The 19,106-nt window shown below is 60.4% G+C and overlaps 1 protein-coding gene across 2 annotated transcripts in view; it reads left to right on the top strand.

Annotated features, from left to right (window-relative positions):
• HMCN2 (hemicentin 2) overlaps positions 1-19,106 on the top strand; it is a 128,693-nt gene that overhangs the window by 92,015 nt on the left and 17,572 nt on the right. Inside the window, exons 60-83 of one of the 2 annotated variants that reach the window (XM_087823255.1) lie at positions 348-550; positions 1,185-1,266; positions 2,784-2,915; positions 4,940-5,083; positions 5,173-5,332; positions 5,417-5,541; positions 5,957-6,140; positions 6,355-6,452; positions 6,867-7,133; positions 7,648-7,838; positions 8,260-8,341; positions 8,439-8,575; positions 9,187-9,328; positions 9,414-9,558; positions 10,315-10,442; positions 11,050-11,206; positions 11,949-12,070; positions 12,869-13,033; positions 14,205-14,312; positions 14,614-14,748; positions 15,099-15,233; positions 15,969-16,159; positions 17,370-17,583; positions 18,338-18,472. In XM_087823255.1, coding sequence (XP_087679381.1) covers positions 348-550; positions 1,185-1,266; positions 2,784-2,915; positions 4,940-5,083; positions 5,173-5,332; positions 5,417-5,541; positions 5,957-6,140; positions 6,355-6,452; positions 6,867-7,133; positions 7,648-7,838; positions 8,260-8,341; positions 8,439-8,575; positions 9,187-9,328; positions 9,414-9,558; positions 10,315-10,442; positions 11,050-11,206; positions 11,949-12,070; positions 12,869-13,033; positions 14,205-14,312; positions 14,614-14,748; positions 15,099-15,233; positions 15,969-16,159; positions 17,370-17,583; positions 18,338-18,472 — 3,582 coding nt within the window. Of the gene's footprint in view, positions 1-347; positions 551-1,184; positions 1,267-2,783; positions 2,916-4,939; positions 5,084-5,172; positions 5,333-5,416; positions 5,542-5,956; positions 6,141-6,354; positions 6,453-6,866; positions 7,134-7,647; positions 7,839-8,259; positions 8,342-8,438; positions 8,580-9,186; positions 9,329-9,413; positions 9,559-10,314; positions 10,443-11,049; positions 11,207-11,948; positions 12,071-12,868; positions 13,034-14,204; positions 14,313-14,613; positions 14,749-15,098; positions 15,234-15,968; positions 16,160-17,369; positions 17,584-18,337; positions 18,473-19,106 lie in introns of both variants that reach the window. The other variant, XM_087823256.1, reaches the window with a different exon arrangement.

Genomic DNA, 19,106 nt, shown 5'->3' with positions numbered 1-19,106 from the left:
TCGGGGTCTGCAGAGTTGGATGCATTTGGTTTGAAACTCAGCCAAGGGTCTCGGCACGGAGCCTGTTTCAGGGCTCCTGGCCTTCAGGATCCCCTTGGGGAAATGCTGGCCAGCATTCAGTGGAAGGTTCTTTCTAGCCACGGGCTGGTTCATTCATTTGTGTGTTCACCTACTGTGTGTCAGACACCTTGCCAGGTCCTGTGGGCTTACAGAGGGCGGTGGGGGCTTCTACATTGGTTTACTGCAGGGACAGGGGCCCTGGGGCCTCCATGGGTACTTACCTAAGCTGGGGCCAGGAAGGACACAGGAAAGGCACAGCTCCTTACTCTGCTTGTCTCCTGCCCCAGCTCCCCCCACCTTCAGGCAGGCTCCTGGTGGCCCCCAGGATGCGTTCTCGGTGAGGGCAGGGGACAAGGCCGTTCTGAGCTGTGAGACAGACTCATTCCCCGAGCCAGCCGTGACCTGGTACAAGGACGGGCAGCCCCTGGTCCTGGCACAGCGGACCCTGGCTCTGCAGGGTGGGCAGAGGCTGGAGATCCTGGACACCCAGGTAAGCGGCTCTGGGGTGTGGGCAGCTGTGGGAGGCCATGCAGTGCCACCTCCTGGTGTTGGTGGGCGGCTGTGTGGCAGGGTGTGGGGGCTGCTGCCCCCTCAGCCTGCAAGACCCCAAGCAGAGTTTGATTGGCAGCCTCTGGGGCTGGGGAGTGGGAGGAGCACAGGGCTCCGCTTGACTCACAAAATGACCTTGAGCAGGTCCTTTCTCTGCTGCCTGCCCCAGTTTCCCCAGGATCTGGAAGCTTTTTCCAGGCCCTTCTGGTTATGACTCCCTGGGAATCAGTTCTACCCACCCTACCTGGCATGGATCAAACATTCACCATGTTTGTTGGATGTTTGCTGCTTCTCTGGAAAAACATCCTGGGCTCCTCCCTCCTGGCTCAGTTCCTCCCACAATGAGGGGCCTTTTCCCACAGGACACGCAGGCCCAGGAGGGGGTAGGGGTCTGGGGCCTGTGTACTCACCTTCCAGGGGCCCTCTTCTTGAGGCTCTTAGAAAAGGTCAAGGGTCAGGTCTCGACTCCCCACGCAGGACCAGCATATTTGGGGAGTTCTGGGACCTGGATGTTTTCCCCAAAATATCCCCAGCCCCATGCACACTGTTACCAACCTGTGCTCTCTCTGTCCCAGGTGTCAGATAAAGGTGTGTACAGCTGTAAGGTCAGCAATGGGGCTGGAGAGGCCATGCAGACATTCGTCCTCACTGTCCAGGGTAAGTGGGGACCAGCCTGCGAGCCTTGCCATGGGATCCTTAGTAGCACACAGGGCTGCCAAGGATGGGAAGGGCAGTGGCTGGAAAGGAGTGGGGTTGCTGAGTGTTGAGGGGACAAGATCTGGAATTGAAAAGAGCAGGATTGGAATAGGACTTACTGTGGGGGGCTCAGTAGAATGACTGTCCCTCTGAGCCTCAGGTTTATTTTCTGTAAAAGAATCTAAAAGCAGTACCTGCCTATGAGGCATACAGGAAACACTCATGCCTGTAAAGTGCTGGGCACGGGGCCTGGCCTGTGAGCACTGAGACGGGATCCCTCAGAGATTAGACACTGGGATGGCCTAGGGCCATGTCACCTCCATCTTGAACCCTGAGGGGCCTCTCCCATCAGCCCAAGGATGGAACATAGATAGCATTTGATTGGGTGGGCTCTAGCTGGACGAAGGGGAGCCTGTTGGAGCTGGCTAGGTAAGCAAGGGATGAAGGCTTGGCCAGATTTTCCCAGGGTCAGATGTTTTGTCAGTTAGAGTATAAACTCAGTTGTGTAAAAAAGACCCCAAAATACAGTGGATTAAGTGAGAGAGAAATTTACCTTTCACATCCATAAACACAGAGGTTAGTATCTATACTAGAGGTAGCTGGGCTCCATGTGGAAACTTAGGGACCCAGGATCTTTCCATGTTGTTGCTCTCCTGTCCCCTAGGGTATTGTCCCTGTCCATGTGGTTGAAATTGGGACACATTGCCTCCTGTCCCAGCCCATGGGAAGCAGAAAAGAGTAGAAGTAGAATTGTTACCTCTGCTTGTATCCATTTGGTGAGAACTCAGGTAGCCAGGCACAGCAGGCTGCAAAGGAAGCTGGGAAATGTAGTTTCTACTTGAGCAACCATGTGCTCAGCTAAGATTGCTGTGCAAGATAGAGCGGACAAGTTGGGTGGACACCAGCTATTGCCACAAATGGCAAAGCAGTAGCATCCCGATGAGGGGAGTAGTGGAAGGATCCAACCGTGAAGCCATATTGAATGCCACTGTTAAAAACTATTGGTATGATGCTTGCTATTCAAAGCTCACAGCCCCTTCTCCTGATAGCTACCTTGATGAACAGTAGGCAGCAGGGAATGTCTGGTCCCTGAGGGCAAAGGTATTTTCATCAGCATAGCCGTCTTTGTTCCACTAGCAGTGGCTGCCTGGGGTGCGTAACTTCCTCTGGCTGAGCAGGAGAGTGCTGGGATTGATTAGTGATGTCTGTCCTGGCACAGGCTAAGACCTGCAGGTGCATGAGCCATGCACTTACCATCCTCGGGCTAAGTGGACCCCTCCTGGACTCTGCTCTGTAGATGCTTTGAAACATCCAGCTGCTGGCTCTATTTGTGAATAAAACAGCTCCTATCTCCATCAGTGGCAGAGTCAACTCCTAGCCACAGGGAAGGGCTTTCTCGAGCACCCCTGGTCTGCCTGAGAGGAAGGGGGGGGAGGACAGAGCCCTAAGACTCTGGGAATATGGCTTATCTCCTGCAGTGCCCCCAACATTTGAGAACCCCAAGACGGAGACAGTGAGCCAGGTGGCTGGGAGCCCCCTGGTCCTGACCTGTGACGTGACTGGGGTCCCTGCCCCCACCGTCACTTGGCTGAAGGACAGAATGCCTGTTGGTGAGTGCCCTGGATCCTCCTTATCTTTTTAGGGCTCAATATTCCTTTCTTTAATGAAATGACAGTGAAAGGCAAACATCGGAAACCGTACTCGTGGGGACTCGAAGGCTCCTGTGTTTGTGCCTATAGTCAGCTCCCAAGATGGAAGTGCGGGGTGGGTGCCAAGGGCCCCACCGGCCCCCCCGGGCCTGGCCTTGGCTCCTCCTCCAGTAACTCAGCTTCGTCCTGGCCCATCAGTCAGCAGCTCTCTGGTCTTGTTGGCTGGTAAACACCTCTGGTGCCAACCTGCTGCTGTCCACCCACAACCCTCCCGGTTCCAGCCACCACTGTCCCTCTCGGGCCAGGTTCAAGTCCCGGCCAGGGCACATGCCCAGTAGGGGGCATGCAGGAGGCAGCCGATTGGTGACAACTCTCTCATCATTGATGTTTCTGTCTCTCTCTCCCTTCCTCTCTCTGAAATCAATAAAAACATGTAAAAAAATGATAATTAAAAAAAATAAAATGTATAATTCAATTGCTTTAGTAGATTTGCAAGCCATCCCCACAATTAATTTTATTATTATTATTTTTAACCCTCACCCAAGGATATTTTTTTCCATTGCTTTTCCGAGAGAGTGGAAGGGAGGGAGAGAGAGAGAGAAACATCGGTGGCCTCCTGCTCACAAGCTGTTCAGGAAGGGATGGAGCCTGCAACCGAGGTACGTGCCCCTGGCTGGAATCAAACCCAGGACCCTTCAGTCCTTGGGCTGATGCTCTAACCACTGAGCCAAACCAGCTAGGGCCTCACAATTAATTTTAAGACATTTTTATCACCCTAAAGGAAACCCCATACCCATTTCCCTTCACTCCCCATTTCCCCCTCCCCCAGGCCTACACAGTCACTAATCTGCTGTCTGTCTCTATAGTTCCCTCTTCTGTACGTTTCAGTCACCCAGCATGTGGCCTGTCACTGGCTTCTCTGCTCAGCATCACGTTTTCCAGGTTCATTCATGTAGTAGCATGTGTCAGGTCTTCATTCATTTTTTTAGGCTAAATTAAATTATTTGTTCCATTCTTTTTTATGGCTGAATGTTCCATCTTGTGGACATGTCACATTTCCTTTATCCACGCGTCAGTGGATGGGCAGCTGGGTGGTTTCTGCCTTTGGCTGTGATGGCGAGTGCACTGTGGGCATTCGTGGACGAGTGGGCCTCAGGATCGCTCCGGGCCCTGTTCTCTCTTCCCTCCAGCTCTTAGCACACGCTGCTTCCTCCCTGAAACACGCACCCCAGACCCCCTGCCCACCTCCACTTTCACCTGGCTGATTCATACTCACCCTCGAGCCTCAGCTGAGACACCTCCTCCAGAAGGCCTGCCTGATTGCTCCTGGCTCCATCAGGGGCTTCACAGGCGCAGCCGCCCAGGACGGGGCCTGTTTCCCAGTCCCTGGTGCATTGTGAGCTCCTCAGGGACAGGGACTGTTCCATTCATCCTCAGTTCCCAGGCTCACAGCTGGACGTGTATCAGTTGCTCAGTTTTATGTTGAAGGGCTGGCTGGACAGACGATATGGGCGAGGACGGGTCAGGCTGGGCTGGCGCAGTTAGAGAAGGCTTTGGGGCAGAGGCACAGCTGGAGGGGGGTGGCATTAGAAGCTGGGGTGGGGGTGCGGCTGAGCGGAGCCCCTAGCTGACCTGCATTGGGGTCACTGAGGGGCTGGTTCAGTTTGATCAGAAGCCTTGATCAGTGGGAGGGGGCAGGTGGAGCTGGAGGGAAGGGGGGGGGTGTAGGAACAGAACAAAGACCAGGCTGAGAGAGGTCATGACGTAGATGGCAGGAGGCCCTGCCTCTGGCTGGGCCTCAGTTTCCCTATGAGCACTAGAAAGGGGTGGGTGAGTCAAGGATTCCTGGAGTCTTGCCAGCTTTGTGAGTGTGGGGGAGGGACACTTTCTCAGGGAGTCACGTGACTTTTGTGTCTGGGCCCAGAGGCAGCACCTGGGGTGGTGGGTCCTTGCAGGTGACAGCCCGGCTCGCCCTCTGTTCACAGAGAGCAGCGTGGCACATGGCGTGGTCTCCCGGGGGGGCCGCCTCCAGCTGAGTCGCCTGCAGCCAGCCCAGGCGGGCACCTACACGTGTGTGGCCGAGAACGCCCAGGCTGAGGCCCGCAAGGACTTCGCGGTGGATGTACTGGGTATGTTTTTACCCTGCACCCTTCCCTGTGTCCCACCCTCACACCAGCCCCTGCCACCACCCCGGGCCTCACTGCAGCCCCTGCTGCAGTGGCCCCCCGGATCCGGAGCTCGGGCGCCACGCAGGAGCACAGCGTCCTGGAGGGACAGCAGGTGCAGCTGGACTGCGAGGCTGACGGGCAGCCACCGCCCGAGGTGGCCTGGCTGAAGGACGGCCGCCCGCTGGGCCAGGGCGCGGGCCCCCACCTCCGGTAAGGCCGGGCCTGTGCCCTCCCCGCCCAGGCGGCAGAGCCTCCGGACCCTCACGCACCCCTCGGCTCTCTCTCCCCGGCCAGGTTCTACCTGGACGGCGGCTCCCTGGTGCTGAAGGGCCTGCTGGCCTCGGACTCGGGCGCCTACACCTGCGTGGCCCACAACGCGGCCGGGGAGGACGCCAGGCTGCACACCGTGACCGTGCTGGGTGAGCAGCGAGGGCGAGGGGAGGGGGCCGCCCCTCCGTCCCAGGGCTGCAGCAACCTGGCCACCGTGGGGCCTCCCCGGGCACCTGGAGGCTGACGCAAGCGTGGGACTCAGGAGACCAGGCTCAAGCCTCAGGCACTGTGAGCCCGGCCACGGGTGGCCTCTCTGGGCCTCTGCCCTGTCCTCAGACCAGAGGCGCGCGGGAGAGTCAGGATGAGATGGCAGCCACTGGGCAGGGCAGGCGTGGGGGTGAGACAGTGTCCCGGCCATAGCCTTCGTTGCTTCCCAGGGAGGATGTGGCAGAAGTCCAGGCATTGTCACCGCCTCCCGGAACCTCCTTGGGAGAAGACCCTGCCTTCCCCAGAATTCCTCCCCAGACCCCTTCATGGCTTCTTTTTTTCTCTTTCCACCCCCAGTGCCTCCCACCATTGAGCAGGGGACCGAGGGCGTGGGGCCCCTGGTGCGCAGGGCTGGGGAGCTGGTGACTATGGCGTGTCCCGTGCGGGGCTCCCCGCCCATTCGCGTGAGCTGGCTCAAGGACGGCCTGCCCCTGCCACTGTCCCAGCGCACCCACCTGCACGGCTCGGGCCGCGTCCTCAGGTGAGGGAGCAGCCCTGGCCCGCGGGCCAGTGGATCGCAGGCCCCGGACGCGCCTCCGGCAGCTCAGGCTTGTTAACCCACGCAGACGGCTTTCAGAGTGAGGGGCAACACGCACTCACCGAGCCCGAAAAGGGGTTTAAGCAGAGGCTGGACCTGTCCAAGTCTGCGTCTCAGAGCCCGCCTCCCTCTCTCTCCCTTTCCTCGAGGGGTCCAGGATTACCCAGGTGCAGCTGGCAGACTCCGGCGTCTTCACCTGTGTGGCTGCGAGCCCAGCCGGCGTGGCCCACAGAAACTTCACGCTGCAGGTGCACGGTAGGGAGCGGGGCCTTGGCCTGGGGGGTAAGAATGAAGGCCCTGCGAGCAGACGTGATGGCTCGGTCTCATTTGTCCATCTCACAAGTCATCGGACACTGGGGTGTGCCCGGGGCCTTGCCAGGCACTGGGGTACAGCAGTAAGCGGAGGTGGCCCCTGCCACCAGAAAGTCAGTGAAGGACACAGCTCTGTAACGAGATAACCACAATTCCAGGGGACTAGTGTTACTAGGGGAAGGACAGGGTGTTGTGGGAGCAGGGATTCCCCTGGCCTCAGGGGCTCAGGGAAGGCTTCCTGGAGGAGGTGAGGTCTAAGCTGAGGATCGGAGATGAGAAGGGATTGTCTAGGAACAGGGGCGAGGGCCACTTGGCATGGAATGAAATGACTTGTGCCCGCTCTTTGGCCCTGCACAGTGCCCCCTGTCCTGGAGCCGGCGGAGTTCCAGAACAACGTGGCCGTGGTCCGTGGCTCCCCGGTGGTCCTCCCCTGTGAAGCCCAGGGCAACCCCCTGCCGCTAATATCATGGATGAAGGATGGGGAGCCCTTGATCCCCCAGAGCCTTGAACAGGGGCCCGGCCTGCATCTGGAGACAGCCGGAGAGGGGGACACGGGGACCTACTCCTGCGTGGCAGTGAGCGAGGCGGGGGAAGCGAGGAGGCATTTCCGGCTGACAGTGATGGGTAGATCGTCGCCCCCAGCCCCCAGCACTAGCTTCCCTGGGCCAGGGAGGGGAGGCTGGGCCCCTGGGGGGATGGGGGTGAGCGCCCCAGAGGCCTGGAGCTGGGCTGGGGGCGCAGGCAGCTGGGATGCTTCCTCCTGGGGCTGCGCTCCTCAGTCTTATCCCCCCAAACCACGTAAAACTGGGGCAAGAGCCACTGAACTCGGTGGGAGCCGAGTCCCAAGTCTCAAGCGCAAGATCTTTCAAGTGGCATTATATGTTAGAAACGTGTGTTAGTTGTGCCGGCCCCTCCTACTGTGTCGTTGTTGGTTTTACAGCAGAAATAATTGTCCGAGGCAGGTGGGCCATGGTTTCTCCTGTTCTTAGGAGCCCCCCCACACACACACACCCTGCCTGCTTGTGGCTCTGGCTGCTCTGTCCGCTGTCAGCACCGGGATGGTGGGGGAGGGATGAACCCCAGCTCCTGCTGCTCTCATGATGGCCCCACAGCTGACCCAGGGGGCGGTGTTTTGTAGATCCCCCCAACATCCAGGACTCGGGCCAGGCTGCAGAGCTGTCGCTGACCCCTGGTGCCCCGTTAGAGCTTCGCTGTGATGCCCGGGGCACCCCCTCGCCCAACATCACCTGGCATAAGGACGGGCAGGCCCTGAGCAGTCAGGAGGACAGCAAAGGGGCTGGGCAGCTGTTCCGGGTGGAGGCTGTGCAGGTGCTGCTATCTCGCCTGCTGTGGAGGAGTCTGGGGGACGGGAGGAGAGGGGGACCCAGCAGCACCTGGCAAGGTTTGGCTGAGCTCCTCCTGTTTGCGGAGTAAGGATGTGGAAATGACCCACCTGAGCCTTGCCCTCAGGAGCTCCCAGCCCGGTCAGAGCCAAGGCTGATGCAGAAAACCATGTCACCAGAGGAGGGCTGGTGCAGTCAGGGGGGACTTCCTGGAGGAGGCAGGCTTGCCCTAGCCCTAAAGCAAGAGTGATATGGTGTTAGAGAGGAAACATCCCAGAGAGGGGAATAGGTTGGTTGGAAAGTGGGATGGCAGACATAGCAGGTTCGTTAGCCGTGAAGGAAGGAAACCAGGCCAGGAGGTGGGCAGGCTGGGGCCAGGGCAGCTGCTTACCCTGCTCCATCCCCAGGTGGGCCATGATGGGCTGTACACTTGCCTGGCCCAAAACCCTGCTGGTGAAGTAGAGAAGAGCTTCCGGGTCAGGGTTCAAGGTAGGGGTTTCGGGGGGGGGGGGAGGGGGCAAGAGAGGGAGGCAGGATGGGACCTAAAGGGGCGGGCCCATCACTCATGCCCTCTCTGCACCCCCAGCCCCTCCAAACGTTATTGGGCCCCGAGGCCCCCGCTCTGTGGTCGGCCTGGCCCCAGGGCAGCTGGTTCTGGAGTGCTCTGTGGAGGCGGATCCAGCCCCCGAGATTGAGTGGCACCGAGACGGCATCCTGCTGCAGGTGGGTGCCAGGCTGAGGACCCAGGGCTACCTCCTTCTGTCCCTCTCAGGCCACAGGCCTTGACCACATGGGATCCAGGTGCTGAGGGCCTGCTCGGTGCTAGCACTTTGCACACCTGCCCCCCTGATGTCTTCCACCCCTATTATTATTGTCACCATATTGTGGATGCGGACACGGAGGCATGGCTCAGCTTTGCCGCGGGGCTTCTGGTGCATCCTGCTCTCTTCCCGTTATAACTTTGAGCTCCACTGAGTGGCTCTGTGACCTGGGGCCGGTTCCTGAGGTTCTCTGTGCTCACTCCTGAAATGGGAAGTTTGCTGCTGGGGACCCAAGGATTGTAGGCCTTCTGGTGGAAGTCCCAGCTCCTGATATCAGCATGAGCCCCCTCTTCACCCTCCCTGGTGGACCGAGCTCCAGGGGCAGGGTGCTCCCTCCCTCCCACAGGAGCCTGTTTCCCAGGAGGGTCCTCAGCTGGGCATCAGGTCTGGACTGCAGGCCAGCCTGCAGTGGGGCGGAGGCCACTGTCCTTGTTCCCCTTTGGGGAGTGCCTGGGGACCGGCCTGGCCCAGCCCAGCACTAACATGGGTCTCTCTACCCTGGGGGGTCTGCAGGCAGATGCCCACACCCAGTTCCCAGAGCAGGGCAGGTTCCTGCAGCTGCAGGCCCTGAGCCTGGCCGACAGCGGTGACTATAGCTGCACAGCCCGCAACGCGGCTGGCAGCACCAGCGTGGCCTTCCGCGTGGAGATCCACAGTGAGTGGGTTGGCCCCACCCGCCCTGCCCAGCCCCGCAGAGCCACAGGCTCCTGGAACCCGCTCCCTCTGTGCCCCTCCTCCAGTGGTGCCCACCATCCAGCCAGGACCACCAGCAGTGAACGCCTCTGTGAACCAGTCAGCCCTGCTGCCCTGCCAGACGGATGGAGCACCCCCGCCCCTCATTAGTTGGCGGAAGGACGGGGCCCCCCTTGATCTTGGGAGCCCCAGGTGAGAATTGGAAGGGGGGGGTCTCAGGAACCTCTCTACAGGTTATGAACAGAAGCCCACGTGGGCAGTTGGAGCCGAAGGTCGTGGGTCTTCTCAGAACCCGAGGATAGGAATGCCTATTTGTTAGGAGCATCGAGAACCCGTGGTGGCTGTCTGTCTGTCTGCCTGCCTGTCTGGTTTGACCCTTGGTTGCTCACCTCTGTTTCTGTGTGTGTAGGCTTCATGCCTCTCTCTCAGGCCAATTTTCTACACCTTCTTTCCTAGGTGTAGAAAATTGTCTCTCCCTGACCCCCAAGTTAGAGTCCTCATCTCACACAACCTGCGGAGCCTAGAGAGCTGTCTGGGAACCCCAGTTCCAAATTCCCAGGGCAGGGAATTCCATTGGCCCAGCCTGAGTGACGTGTTCCTCCTCAGGCCAGTCGCTGTGGCTGGGGGTGGGGTTACACAGAACAGACATGGCCCTTGGGAAGCAGCAGTTCTCAGATCCAGGGGCCATTCTCAGAAAGGTGGGGAGAGGCTGGGCCCAGGCGGGAAGACAGGAGGCCCGAAGCAGCCTCTGTTGCCCTTCTTGGTGCTGGGCTGGGGGTGCATGGCTGTGGCCCCACTGACCCCAGCCTCACAGATGCAGGATTCCTGAGTTAGCACCGTCATGCTGAGAAAGGCAGGCACAGGGGAGGGTCTTGCTGGAGACGCCATCAGGGGTTCAGCCTTTCGCAGGGTTTTGCTGATGTCCTGGTCTCCTGCCCCCGGTTCCAGGTTGCAGGTTCTGCCCGAGGGTTCCCTGAGGATCCAGCCAGTCCTTGCCCAGGACGCCGGCCACTACCTCTGCCTGGCGTCCAACTCCGCGGGCTCCGATCGGCAAGGCCGTGACCTCCGGGTCTTCGGTAGGTGGATGAGGGAGGGCGTGTTCCTTGCCGTCTGCATCACCCTGGGTCTGGACCGGGTCCTGCTTAGTTTCTGGGTCATTCTAGCTATCAGGAGCCAACCACAATGGTCTCCAAATATTTTCGATCATGAAACCCATTAGTAAAAAGGTTTTAGCATCACACTCAAAAGACGCATATTTATTTTTATGCATATGTTACATATACTCAGTACTGTGCTGTTCTATGGAGTGAGGGATAAACACACAACATGTGAAACACTGGAAAGGATAAGATTCAGAATCACTAAGCCAGGCGCTCTGACCTGCTTTCCCCGCTCCAACCGGTCACTGTGGTAGAGGCCGTGCTGCTGGGCCCCAGCCTCAGGCAGGCTAATGGGGGCGGTGGCACCCCGGAGGCCTTATTCCAGGAGAGGTAACTGGGGGTCTCCAGACTCCGGGGTGTGCAAAGGCCCCATTACACGAACTTTGGGAGCCCATCGGAAGATCCCCCAGGGGAGTGTCTCCTGCCCCCTCTCCCTGCCTCCTTGGGGTGGGTGGAAGTGGGGTGGGTACCCCTCCCCTCCTCCATCCTGCGCGCTGTCTCCTGACCTCTGCTCTCTCCCCAGAGCCTCCCACCATCGCCCCCAGCCCCTCCAACCTGACCCTGATAGCCCACACCCCAGCCTCGCTGCCCTGTGAGGCCAGAGGCTCCCCCAAGCCCCACGTGGCCTGGTGGAAGGATGGACAGAAGCTGGACTTCCACCTGCAGCAGGGCGCCTACCGGTACTGAGCCTCCTTCTGGGAGTGTCCTGAGGCTTCGGGGTGGGGAAGGCACCCCAGCTCACAGGGTGACCCCGGTCAGGAATGAGGCAGGAAGGTGCTCCAGGGCTCAGCAAAGCCCCGGCCTCGGGCGGCCAGGAGGGTCTTCACCTGAGATGCCTGGCAGGGTGTGGGGCATGGGAGACGTACAACCGACGAGAAAACGCATGGCCTTTAAAACCATGACAGTCACGGTTTAGACACATTTTTGGAAGCCCAAGTTCATGCTGGCGGAGCTGGAATCAGGGCCCCAGCAGGAGCCTTGGTCTCCCCGCTTTGCAGATGCAGCTGGTCCTGAACTGGCCTCTGGGGCATGAAAGGGGCCAGTTCACCAGTTAGCTCACCAGGCGTTCGCTGCGTTAGGTGCCAGGACAGCGTGGAGACCTCTGCTGCAGCCGGCGCTCAGCAGCCACGCTGGTCAGATGAGGGAGCTGGGTGTGGTTACTATTAGAGGAGGTAGCATGGAGGGCGAATGTAGGACACACGCAGGGTAATAGAGAAACAGAGGAAAATGAAAATCGCCCCAAACTAGACCTTCAGAGGTGGAAACTTCTAGAGTCAGGGCTGGGGGCCAGATACAGGAAAGGGAAATAGTCAAGACACCTTCCAGATTCCCAGGGAGGCCACGGCTGGCTGGTCTCAGGTCAGCCAGGCCAGTCACTTAGCAGTCAACATCTGTCAACATCTGTCTGTCTGTCTGTCCCAGGCTCCTGCCCTCCAATGCCCTGCTCCTCGCAGCCCCCAGCCCCCAGGACTCAGCGCAGTTTGAGTGTGTGGTGAGCAATGAGGTGGGCGAGGCCCGCAGGCTGTACCAGGTGACCATCCGTGGTGAGTTGGGGCAGGGGCAGAGGAGGAAGCCAGGACGGGGACAGTGGCCTCCTCTCCTGGTGCCCTCCTCACCAGCAGGGACTTGAGCTGGCTGCCTCTCAGCCCTCCCGTGCTCCACGGGACACCTCCTCCAGGAGGCCCTCTCTGATCCTGCCCTACCCACACTGTCATAACCCTGGCTCCAGCACAGTCCCTGGCACGTGCGGGCCTGCAGGAGAGACCTCTCCCAATCCAGAATGTTCTAAACCCAAATCCGACCTTGTGATCACCTTGGTTAAAATCACTCTCTCTGCTGCCTACTGTCCTCAGGATAAAATGCAAGGTATCACCTGGGCCCGCAAGGTCCCCGTGGGCTGGCTCCCCTGACCCCCCCCAGGTTAAGCTCCCCCCACGGCCTGCCTCGCTGTTTAGCTTTTTGTCTCCCACTCTGGGCCTTCACACGTGCTGTTACCTCTGCGGTGAACACTCTGCCCTTCGCCCTTCGCCCTTCGCCCTTCGCCCAGCCAACACCCGCTTCTTCAGGTCTCAGGCTCAATGCTGCGTCCCCTGCTCTGAGCTGCCACCAGCTCCCAGCTCCCTGAGGTGCCTGGCCGGGTCAGTTAGTTCACAGCTATCCCCTCGCCCGGCAGAAAAATACTCCTGAGCGAGAGACTGGGACTTCCCTCTGCTGGCCGGCCCTCCTGGCCCTTCAGTAGTCACCGAGGGTCTCAGTCTCTGTTTACGGCTTTCGTCGCTTGTCTGTGCCCGCGGGTTCCCCAGTGCACCTCGGCAGGGCCTCAGTCCCCTCTGGTGTTTCAGTGCCCCCCACCATTGCCGATGACCAGACAGACTTCACTGTGACCACGATGGCCCCCGTGGTCCTCACATGCCACAGCACGGGCGTGCCGGCCCCGGTGGTGTCCTGGAGCAAGGCGGGCACCCCCCTGGGAGTGCGGGGGAGTGGCTATCGTGTCTCACCTTTGGGTAAGTAAGGGGGAACCACGGGGAAGCTGCTGCTGAGGGGACACAGGGACACTGGGCAGAGGGTGCGAAAGCCTCCCGCTCCCAGGGGGCCATGCGGTAGATAGAGCAAGATGCGAGTTTGGCCTGGCTCTGCCGTTCCCTCGCTGTGTGACCTGGGAGAAACCCCTCGCCCTCTCTGGGCCTCAGTATCAAGTCCCACCCACTAGGGCACAGCTGACCTTCAGTGGCTCCCTGACTCCACCTGGCAGATCAGTGCTGCTTCGTGGCAAAGTGAGAAAACTAGGGACTATCTGAGAGTTCTCAGCAGCCGGCTTTCTCTCACCAGAAGGACCGCCCTTTGTGCAGAAACCGTGCTGTTCTTAGCATTTCTTTCTTTTATGAAATTAAGGCAATTGTAGATGGTGACTTTTAAAATGTCTTTGTGTATCAAAATAAAAGCTGGCCACTTTACGGGATTGAAATGAAATGTATTTACTGGTTAGTTAGGGAAATCCTAAGGTCTGGGAACCGCCAGCCAGGTCTGTGGCTTTCAGACTCTCCTGAAGCAATAGAAACCTTCCTCTGACAAGTGGTTATGGGGAGGCCCAGCCTGTGACAGCTGAGGTCCCGCGTGGGTCTGGGACTGGGGCGGGAACTGCAGTGTCCTCCCCTTGCCCACGCAGCAGGCTTTCAGGGCTCCCCGGGAGACCACCTCGCTTACCTGCTCAGGTGCAGACGGTGGCCTTGGAAGGGCAGAGGGTGTTCTCTGAGAGCCCACGGCTAAAGGAGACTAAAGGAGGGAGAACAGAGGAAGCAGTAATCTAGGGGGCTTCCTGGAGGAGGCAACTTTTGAGACCTGGGTGGGCCAAGGATTCCAGGCGGGGCAGTGTCATATCCTGGAACATCACAGCCAGAGGGGTCTAGAGACCATCCTGTCTGATTCCCCATTGTACACCTGGGGAAACTGAGGACCTGAGAGTGGGAGGGACTTGCCCACAGTTATGCTGTAGGCAGGGAGCAGAGGCAGGCCTAGAACCCAGGTTTCCCGTGCTGCTGACAGATGGGCAGGGAGGCAGGCTGAGTGGCCTGGGCCAGAGACACCTGGTTGGGGGTGTGGAAGACAGGCTGGCTCCAGCCCTGAGGACTTCTGTCTCCGGTCCCCTCCCCCCTTCATGCCCCTTTCCCCCTCCAGGCGCCCTGGAGATCGGGCAGGCCCTCCCCATCCACACTGGCCGCTACACCTGCACAGCCCAGAACTCCGCAGGCGTGGCCCACAAGCACGTGGCCCTGACCGTGCAAGGTAGGGTGCCCAGGTCCTTCAGCTCCCACGGTGTGGCCCTGGGCAGGGGGGCAGGCAAAGAGCTGGTGGTGGGTGGGGCTGGAACGGGAGGTGAGGGCCCAGCTGCCAGGTGCCCAGAGCTGCCTAGGACCTCACTCCCTCACGGGACCCTGGGGGAAGCCCGCCCACCTGTGCCTTCCGTGCCAGTTTCCAGAACACCCTGTTCATTCTGAAGTCCCCTCTCTCCAGCGCGCAGAGGCCCCTGGGTGGAGGGCCTGGGGTTCGGGGTCCCAGGGACCTCTGTGGGCCTGTTTCTCTGCAGCCTCTCCCGTGGTGAGACCGTTGCCCAGCGTGGTCCAGGCCTCGGTGGCGGAGGAGGTGCTGCTCCCCTGCACAGCCTTGGGCGTCCCCCGGCCAAGTGTCACCTGGCAGAAGGAGGGGCTCAGCATCCCCGCAGGTGAGTCCCCACTGAGACCAGCGCCAGAGGGGGGCACAGTGGGCCTCTGAAGCCCTGTGGAGGTCCAGTCACCCCCTGCCCCCTCTTCCCCTCCTGCCCTGCCCCCTCCTCGCACCACCCGGAGCCCGAGATTCGACCTGAGCCCCCGGTGGCTGGGTTGGGAGGTCGGAGGGGACAGCCTGGCTGGGCTCTGGGTCCAGCTTCCACACTCTCTGTCCCCCCATCACCCTGTGACCACAGCGAGTCACCTGCTGCCTGATCTGACAGAACAGCCCAAGCCACCCTGCCGCCCTCCTCAGGGGTCCTGTGGCCCCAGTCCCCAGCCCCCCGTTTCCTCCAACCCAATCCAGGAGGGAACACCCAGGTCCTGCCCAGCGGCCAGCTGCGGATTGTCCACGCCAGCCCAGAGGATGCCGGGAACTACTTCTGCATCGCCCAGAACAGCGCAGGCAGCGCCGTGGGCAAAACTCGGCTGGTGGTGCAAGGTGGGCCCGGGGAGGGACCGAGGCTCCCGGGGGACTCCCTTCTCTGCAGCCCTGAGCCCAGGTCGGGGGGGGGGCTACCCCGGCACCGCTTGTGGGTCTGGAAGGAATTGGGAGAACATTTTATGCCCAGGCCTGGCTTCACATAATAGCTCTGGCCCCTCCAGCTCGCCAGCCCGCCTGGGACACTGATCTCATGTCCCCCATTCATCCTGGCTTTCCCGTAGCAATAGCCACGCTGTCCCTTCTGCACAGACACACAAGCGTGTCCTTTCCTTAGTCTGACCAATCACGGTCTCTAGAGATAAAGGAGATGTCACTGGCCCCAAATCTGCATGGTATCTGGGAACAGTCAGTGTGGGCCAGACCTGCTGTACCCCAGCGCCTGCCCCGGGCTGTCCCTCAGTGGCTGTCCCTGTGGGTGGCTGTGTACAGCTGGGGTCACTCGGACTTTGGCTATGAGCCCAGAAGCTCCTCGCCTCCTCCCCTGCTCCTTGGCCAGCAGGCTTCTCTTCCCTGTGACTTGGAGCATCACTGCTGGTCACCAGAGGGCCGGACACTGGTCACCCTGCCATAACTCCTCACCCAACTCACGAGTCCCCCAATTGCCCAGACCATGGGCACTGGTCTATGCCCGGGGGGTTGGTGGAAGGGTCTGGGGGTGTGCCCAGAGCCCCAGGGCGGAGCAGCCCACTCTAGCCCAGCCCAGTCCCCAAGTGGACCCTCCTGTCCCCACAGTCCCTCCCGTCATCAAGATGGGCTTCCCTGACCTGTCCGCCACTGAAGGCTCCCACACTCTCCTGCCCTGCGCTGCCAGCGGCAGTCCCGAGCCCGACGTCACCTGGGAGAAAGACGGCCAGCCTGTGCCTGTCGCTGAGGGCAGGTTCAGCATCCAGCCATCCGGGGGGCTGCTGGTGAAGAACTCGGAGGTGAGTGCCCCGGAGCCGGGGGAATCCCAGTAACAAGGGGAGCAGTGAGACTCTGCCTGGAGCAGGGGGAGTCACAGTAACAAGGGGAGCGGTGAGACTCTGCCCGGAGCAGGGGGGATCCCAGTAACAAGGGGAGCAGTGAGACCCTGGCCTGGAGCAGGGGGATCCCAGTAACAAGGGGAGCGGTGAGACTCTGCCCAGAGCAGGGGGGATCCCAGTAACAAGGGGAGCGGTGAGACCCTGGCCTGGAGCAGGGGGATCCCAGTAACAAGGGGAGCGGTGAGACTCTGCCCAGAGCAGGGGGGATCCCAGTAACAAGGGGAGCGGTGAGACCCTGGCCTGGAGCAGGGGGATCCCAGTAACAAGGGGAGCAGTGGGACTCTGCCCCGGAGCAGGGGGTTCCCAGTAACAAGGGGAGCGGGGAGACTCTGCGGAGCACCCCGTTTGTCATGCCCTGAGCTGAGCGCTGTGCAGTCTCCCCCCAGGCTCCTGGGGAAATCGGCGTTATTGTCCCAGAGTCCAGATGAAGAGACTGAGGCTCTGAGCGTCCCAGTGTTCCCGAGACACGCTGTTCCCAAGCAGAACCAAGATTTGAACCTGGACCCCCAGGACTAGCCTCCAGGGCAGTGAGGGAGCCCGGAATGGGGCAGGGGTGCGGCCATGACTTTGCCGCCCCTGACTGCGCCCAGGTTCTCAGCCTCATGTCGATGTTGACCTGAGCCAGGGCCATAGGTGGGAACCCCAACCCCCTCACCATCCACACTTATGGGCTCCGTAATTACAAACTGGGCTGCTCTGCAGATGGACACGGGGCTGCTGGGAGACGCATCTGGAGGGGGTCAGGGCGCCTCAGACCCTGCCACATGGGAGGCCGGGTGGTGCCGTGGTGAGGGCACCGGCCCTGCTGGAACGCACGGTGGGGCTTTCCTCTCAGAGAAGCCCCCAAAACCGGGAGCTTCCTCAGGGATGGTGTGAGTGTGGACGAGCTGCTACAGGTGAGTCCTGAGCACAGAGCCCGGCACATAGTAGGTGCTCAGGAGATGGAAACTATGGGGAAGCGCAGCAGCGCAGCGGGGAACCCTGGCAGTGCCAGCTGAGCGACCGTGGTCAACTCACTTTGCCTCCCTGGGCTGGATGCTCCACGGGCACCTGCGGGGCCCAGGCTGGGGGTGGAGGCGGTTCTCAGGCCAATCCCGCCCTTTGCCCACAGAGCCGGGATGCCGGCACCTACACCTGCACGGCCGAGAACCCCGCGGGCCGCGCCCGCCGCCGTGTGCACCTCACCATCCTGGCGCTGCCCGTCTTCACCACCCTGCCTGGGGACCGCAGCCTGCGCCTCGGGGACAGGCTGTGGCTTCGCTGTGCGGCCCGGGGCAGCCCCACACCCCGCATTGGCTGGACTGTCAACGACCAGCCAGTCACAGGTCTGGATGGGACCGTGGATGGGACCGCGACCCTGGGAGGCAGAGGAGGGCGAGCAGGGGGAGCCCCAAGCTAGTGGGGAGGAAAAGGGTGTCAGTCGGCGCTGTGGGTCCTGGGTCTCCAGACTTGGCCCTATGCAGGGGGTGTGGGGCAAACCCATGTTTGGCCATATGTGACAGTCACATGTCAGACCTGGCAAGAAGCCACTGCCAAAAAGACTCAGCCCTGGCGTCTCTGCACTTGACCCCAGGTGGTGTTTAGGGAGGCCCGGGGCCTGGAGGCTATATAGTAGGTGCTCAATAAATGGCGGCTGAATTGCTCAAATGCAGAAAGTTGCTGCAGAATGATATTCTCAGGTCCCCCTAACCCGTGCGAAGGCTTTATCGCACCGCCTCCTGGGAGGGGACTTGGGTGAGTGATTCAGCCTCTCGGAGCCCAGCTTCTTCATCTGAAAAGGGGGGAGCAGGGGTCCCGAGGGCGGCCATTCACTGCGGCAGGACCCAAGCCCCCAGAGACCTGCCCTTGACCACTCTTCCAACTCCCAGCGTGGACCTGGGAATGAGAAAAGGCAGGTTCTCCGACCACAATTTCTAATACGGTCGGTGCCTCCTCTGAGCCAGGCATCCACTAGGGAGAAGGGCCACCTGCCTTCTGTGTCTTTATTGAGCACCTGCTGGGTACTCAGGCCTGAGTTACGCATTCAGGGCACGGGTCCCTGGGCTCAGAGCCCCCTGAGGTGTCTCTTCTCTGCCATAGAGGGGGTGTCTGAACAGGACGGGGGCAGCACGCTACAGAGGGTGGCGGTCACCAGAGAGGACAGCGGGACCTACGTCTGCTGGGCCGAGAACAGAGTGGGGCGCGTGCAGGCAGTCAGCTTCGTGCACGTGAAGGGTGAGGCGTGAGCCATGTGGCTTTTCTCTTGAGACCTGCTGAGCTCGGTCTATTGGTCTTTTTATGAAAATCTATGAAACTGGCTTCCTGACCTCTGGACAAGTAATTCGCTCTCCTTTCTGTACGCTAGCATCCCCTAGGACTTTATAAAATACTGAAGCCCAGGGTCCACCCTGACTCAGTAACCCAGTCTCCCTGGGGCAGGGCCCGAACATCGGTACTTTTTAATCTCCCAGGACAACCTGGCTGCAGGTAGAATTGAGATCTGACCGGTCAGCCTGCAGTATTACTCTCAGCCGGATGGTGCTGGTGTGGGAGGCAGGCCTGGGGGCCAGGGCATTCTGGCAGAAAAATGCATGAAGCTTGCCAGCCACCTGTCGCCCCCTCAGCCAGGGGCAGCACAGCAACCCTTGCTGACACCATGCGTTAACTTGGTCAGCTTCAGGATGGGCGGCATGGGCTTGTTGAGGGCACCGGCAGCCTGAGGCGCCAGGAACAGCTGCAGCTGTTGGTAGATCGACCGCAGGAAACCGGGAAGGGTAGAAACTGTACAGCCATCCAAGAGTGGTTTAAGGTTTGAGCGAAATGAGGCCCAGGGACGTCTTAGTGTTGCTGCAGACAGCAGAGGTGTCCT

Source organism: Miniopterus natalensis, chromosome 12 (genome assembly GCF_054644295.1).
Source record: "Miniopterus natalensis isolate mMinNat1 chromosome 12, mMinNat1.hap1, whole genome shotgun sequence".
NCBI lineage: Eukaryota > Metazoa > Chordata > Mammalia > Chiroptera > Miniopteridae > Miniopterus > Miniopterus natalensis.
This window is presented reverse-complemented; position numbering and strand designations above follow the sequence as displayed.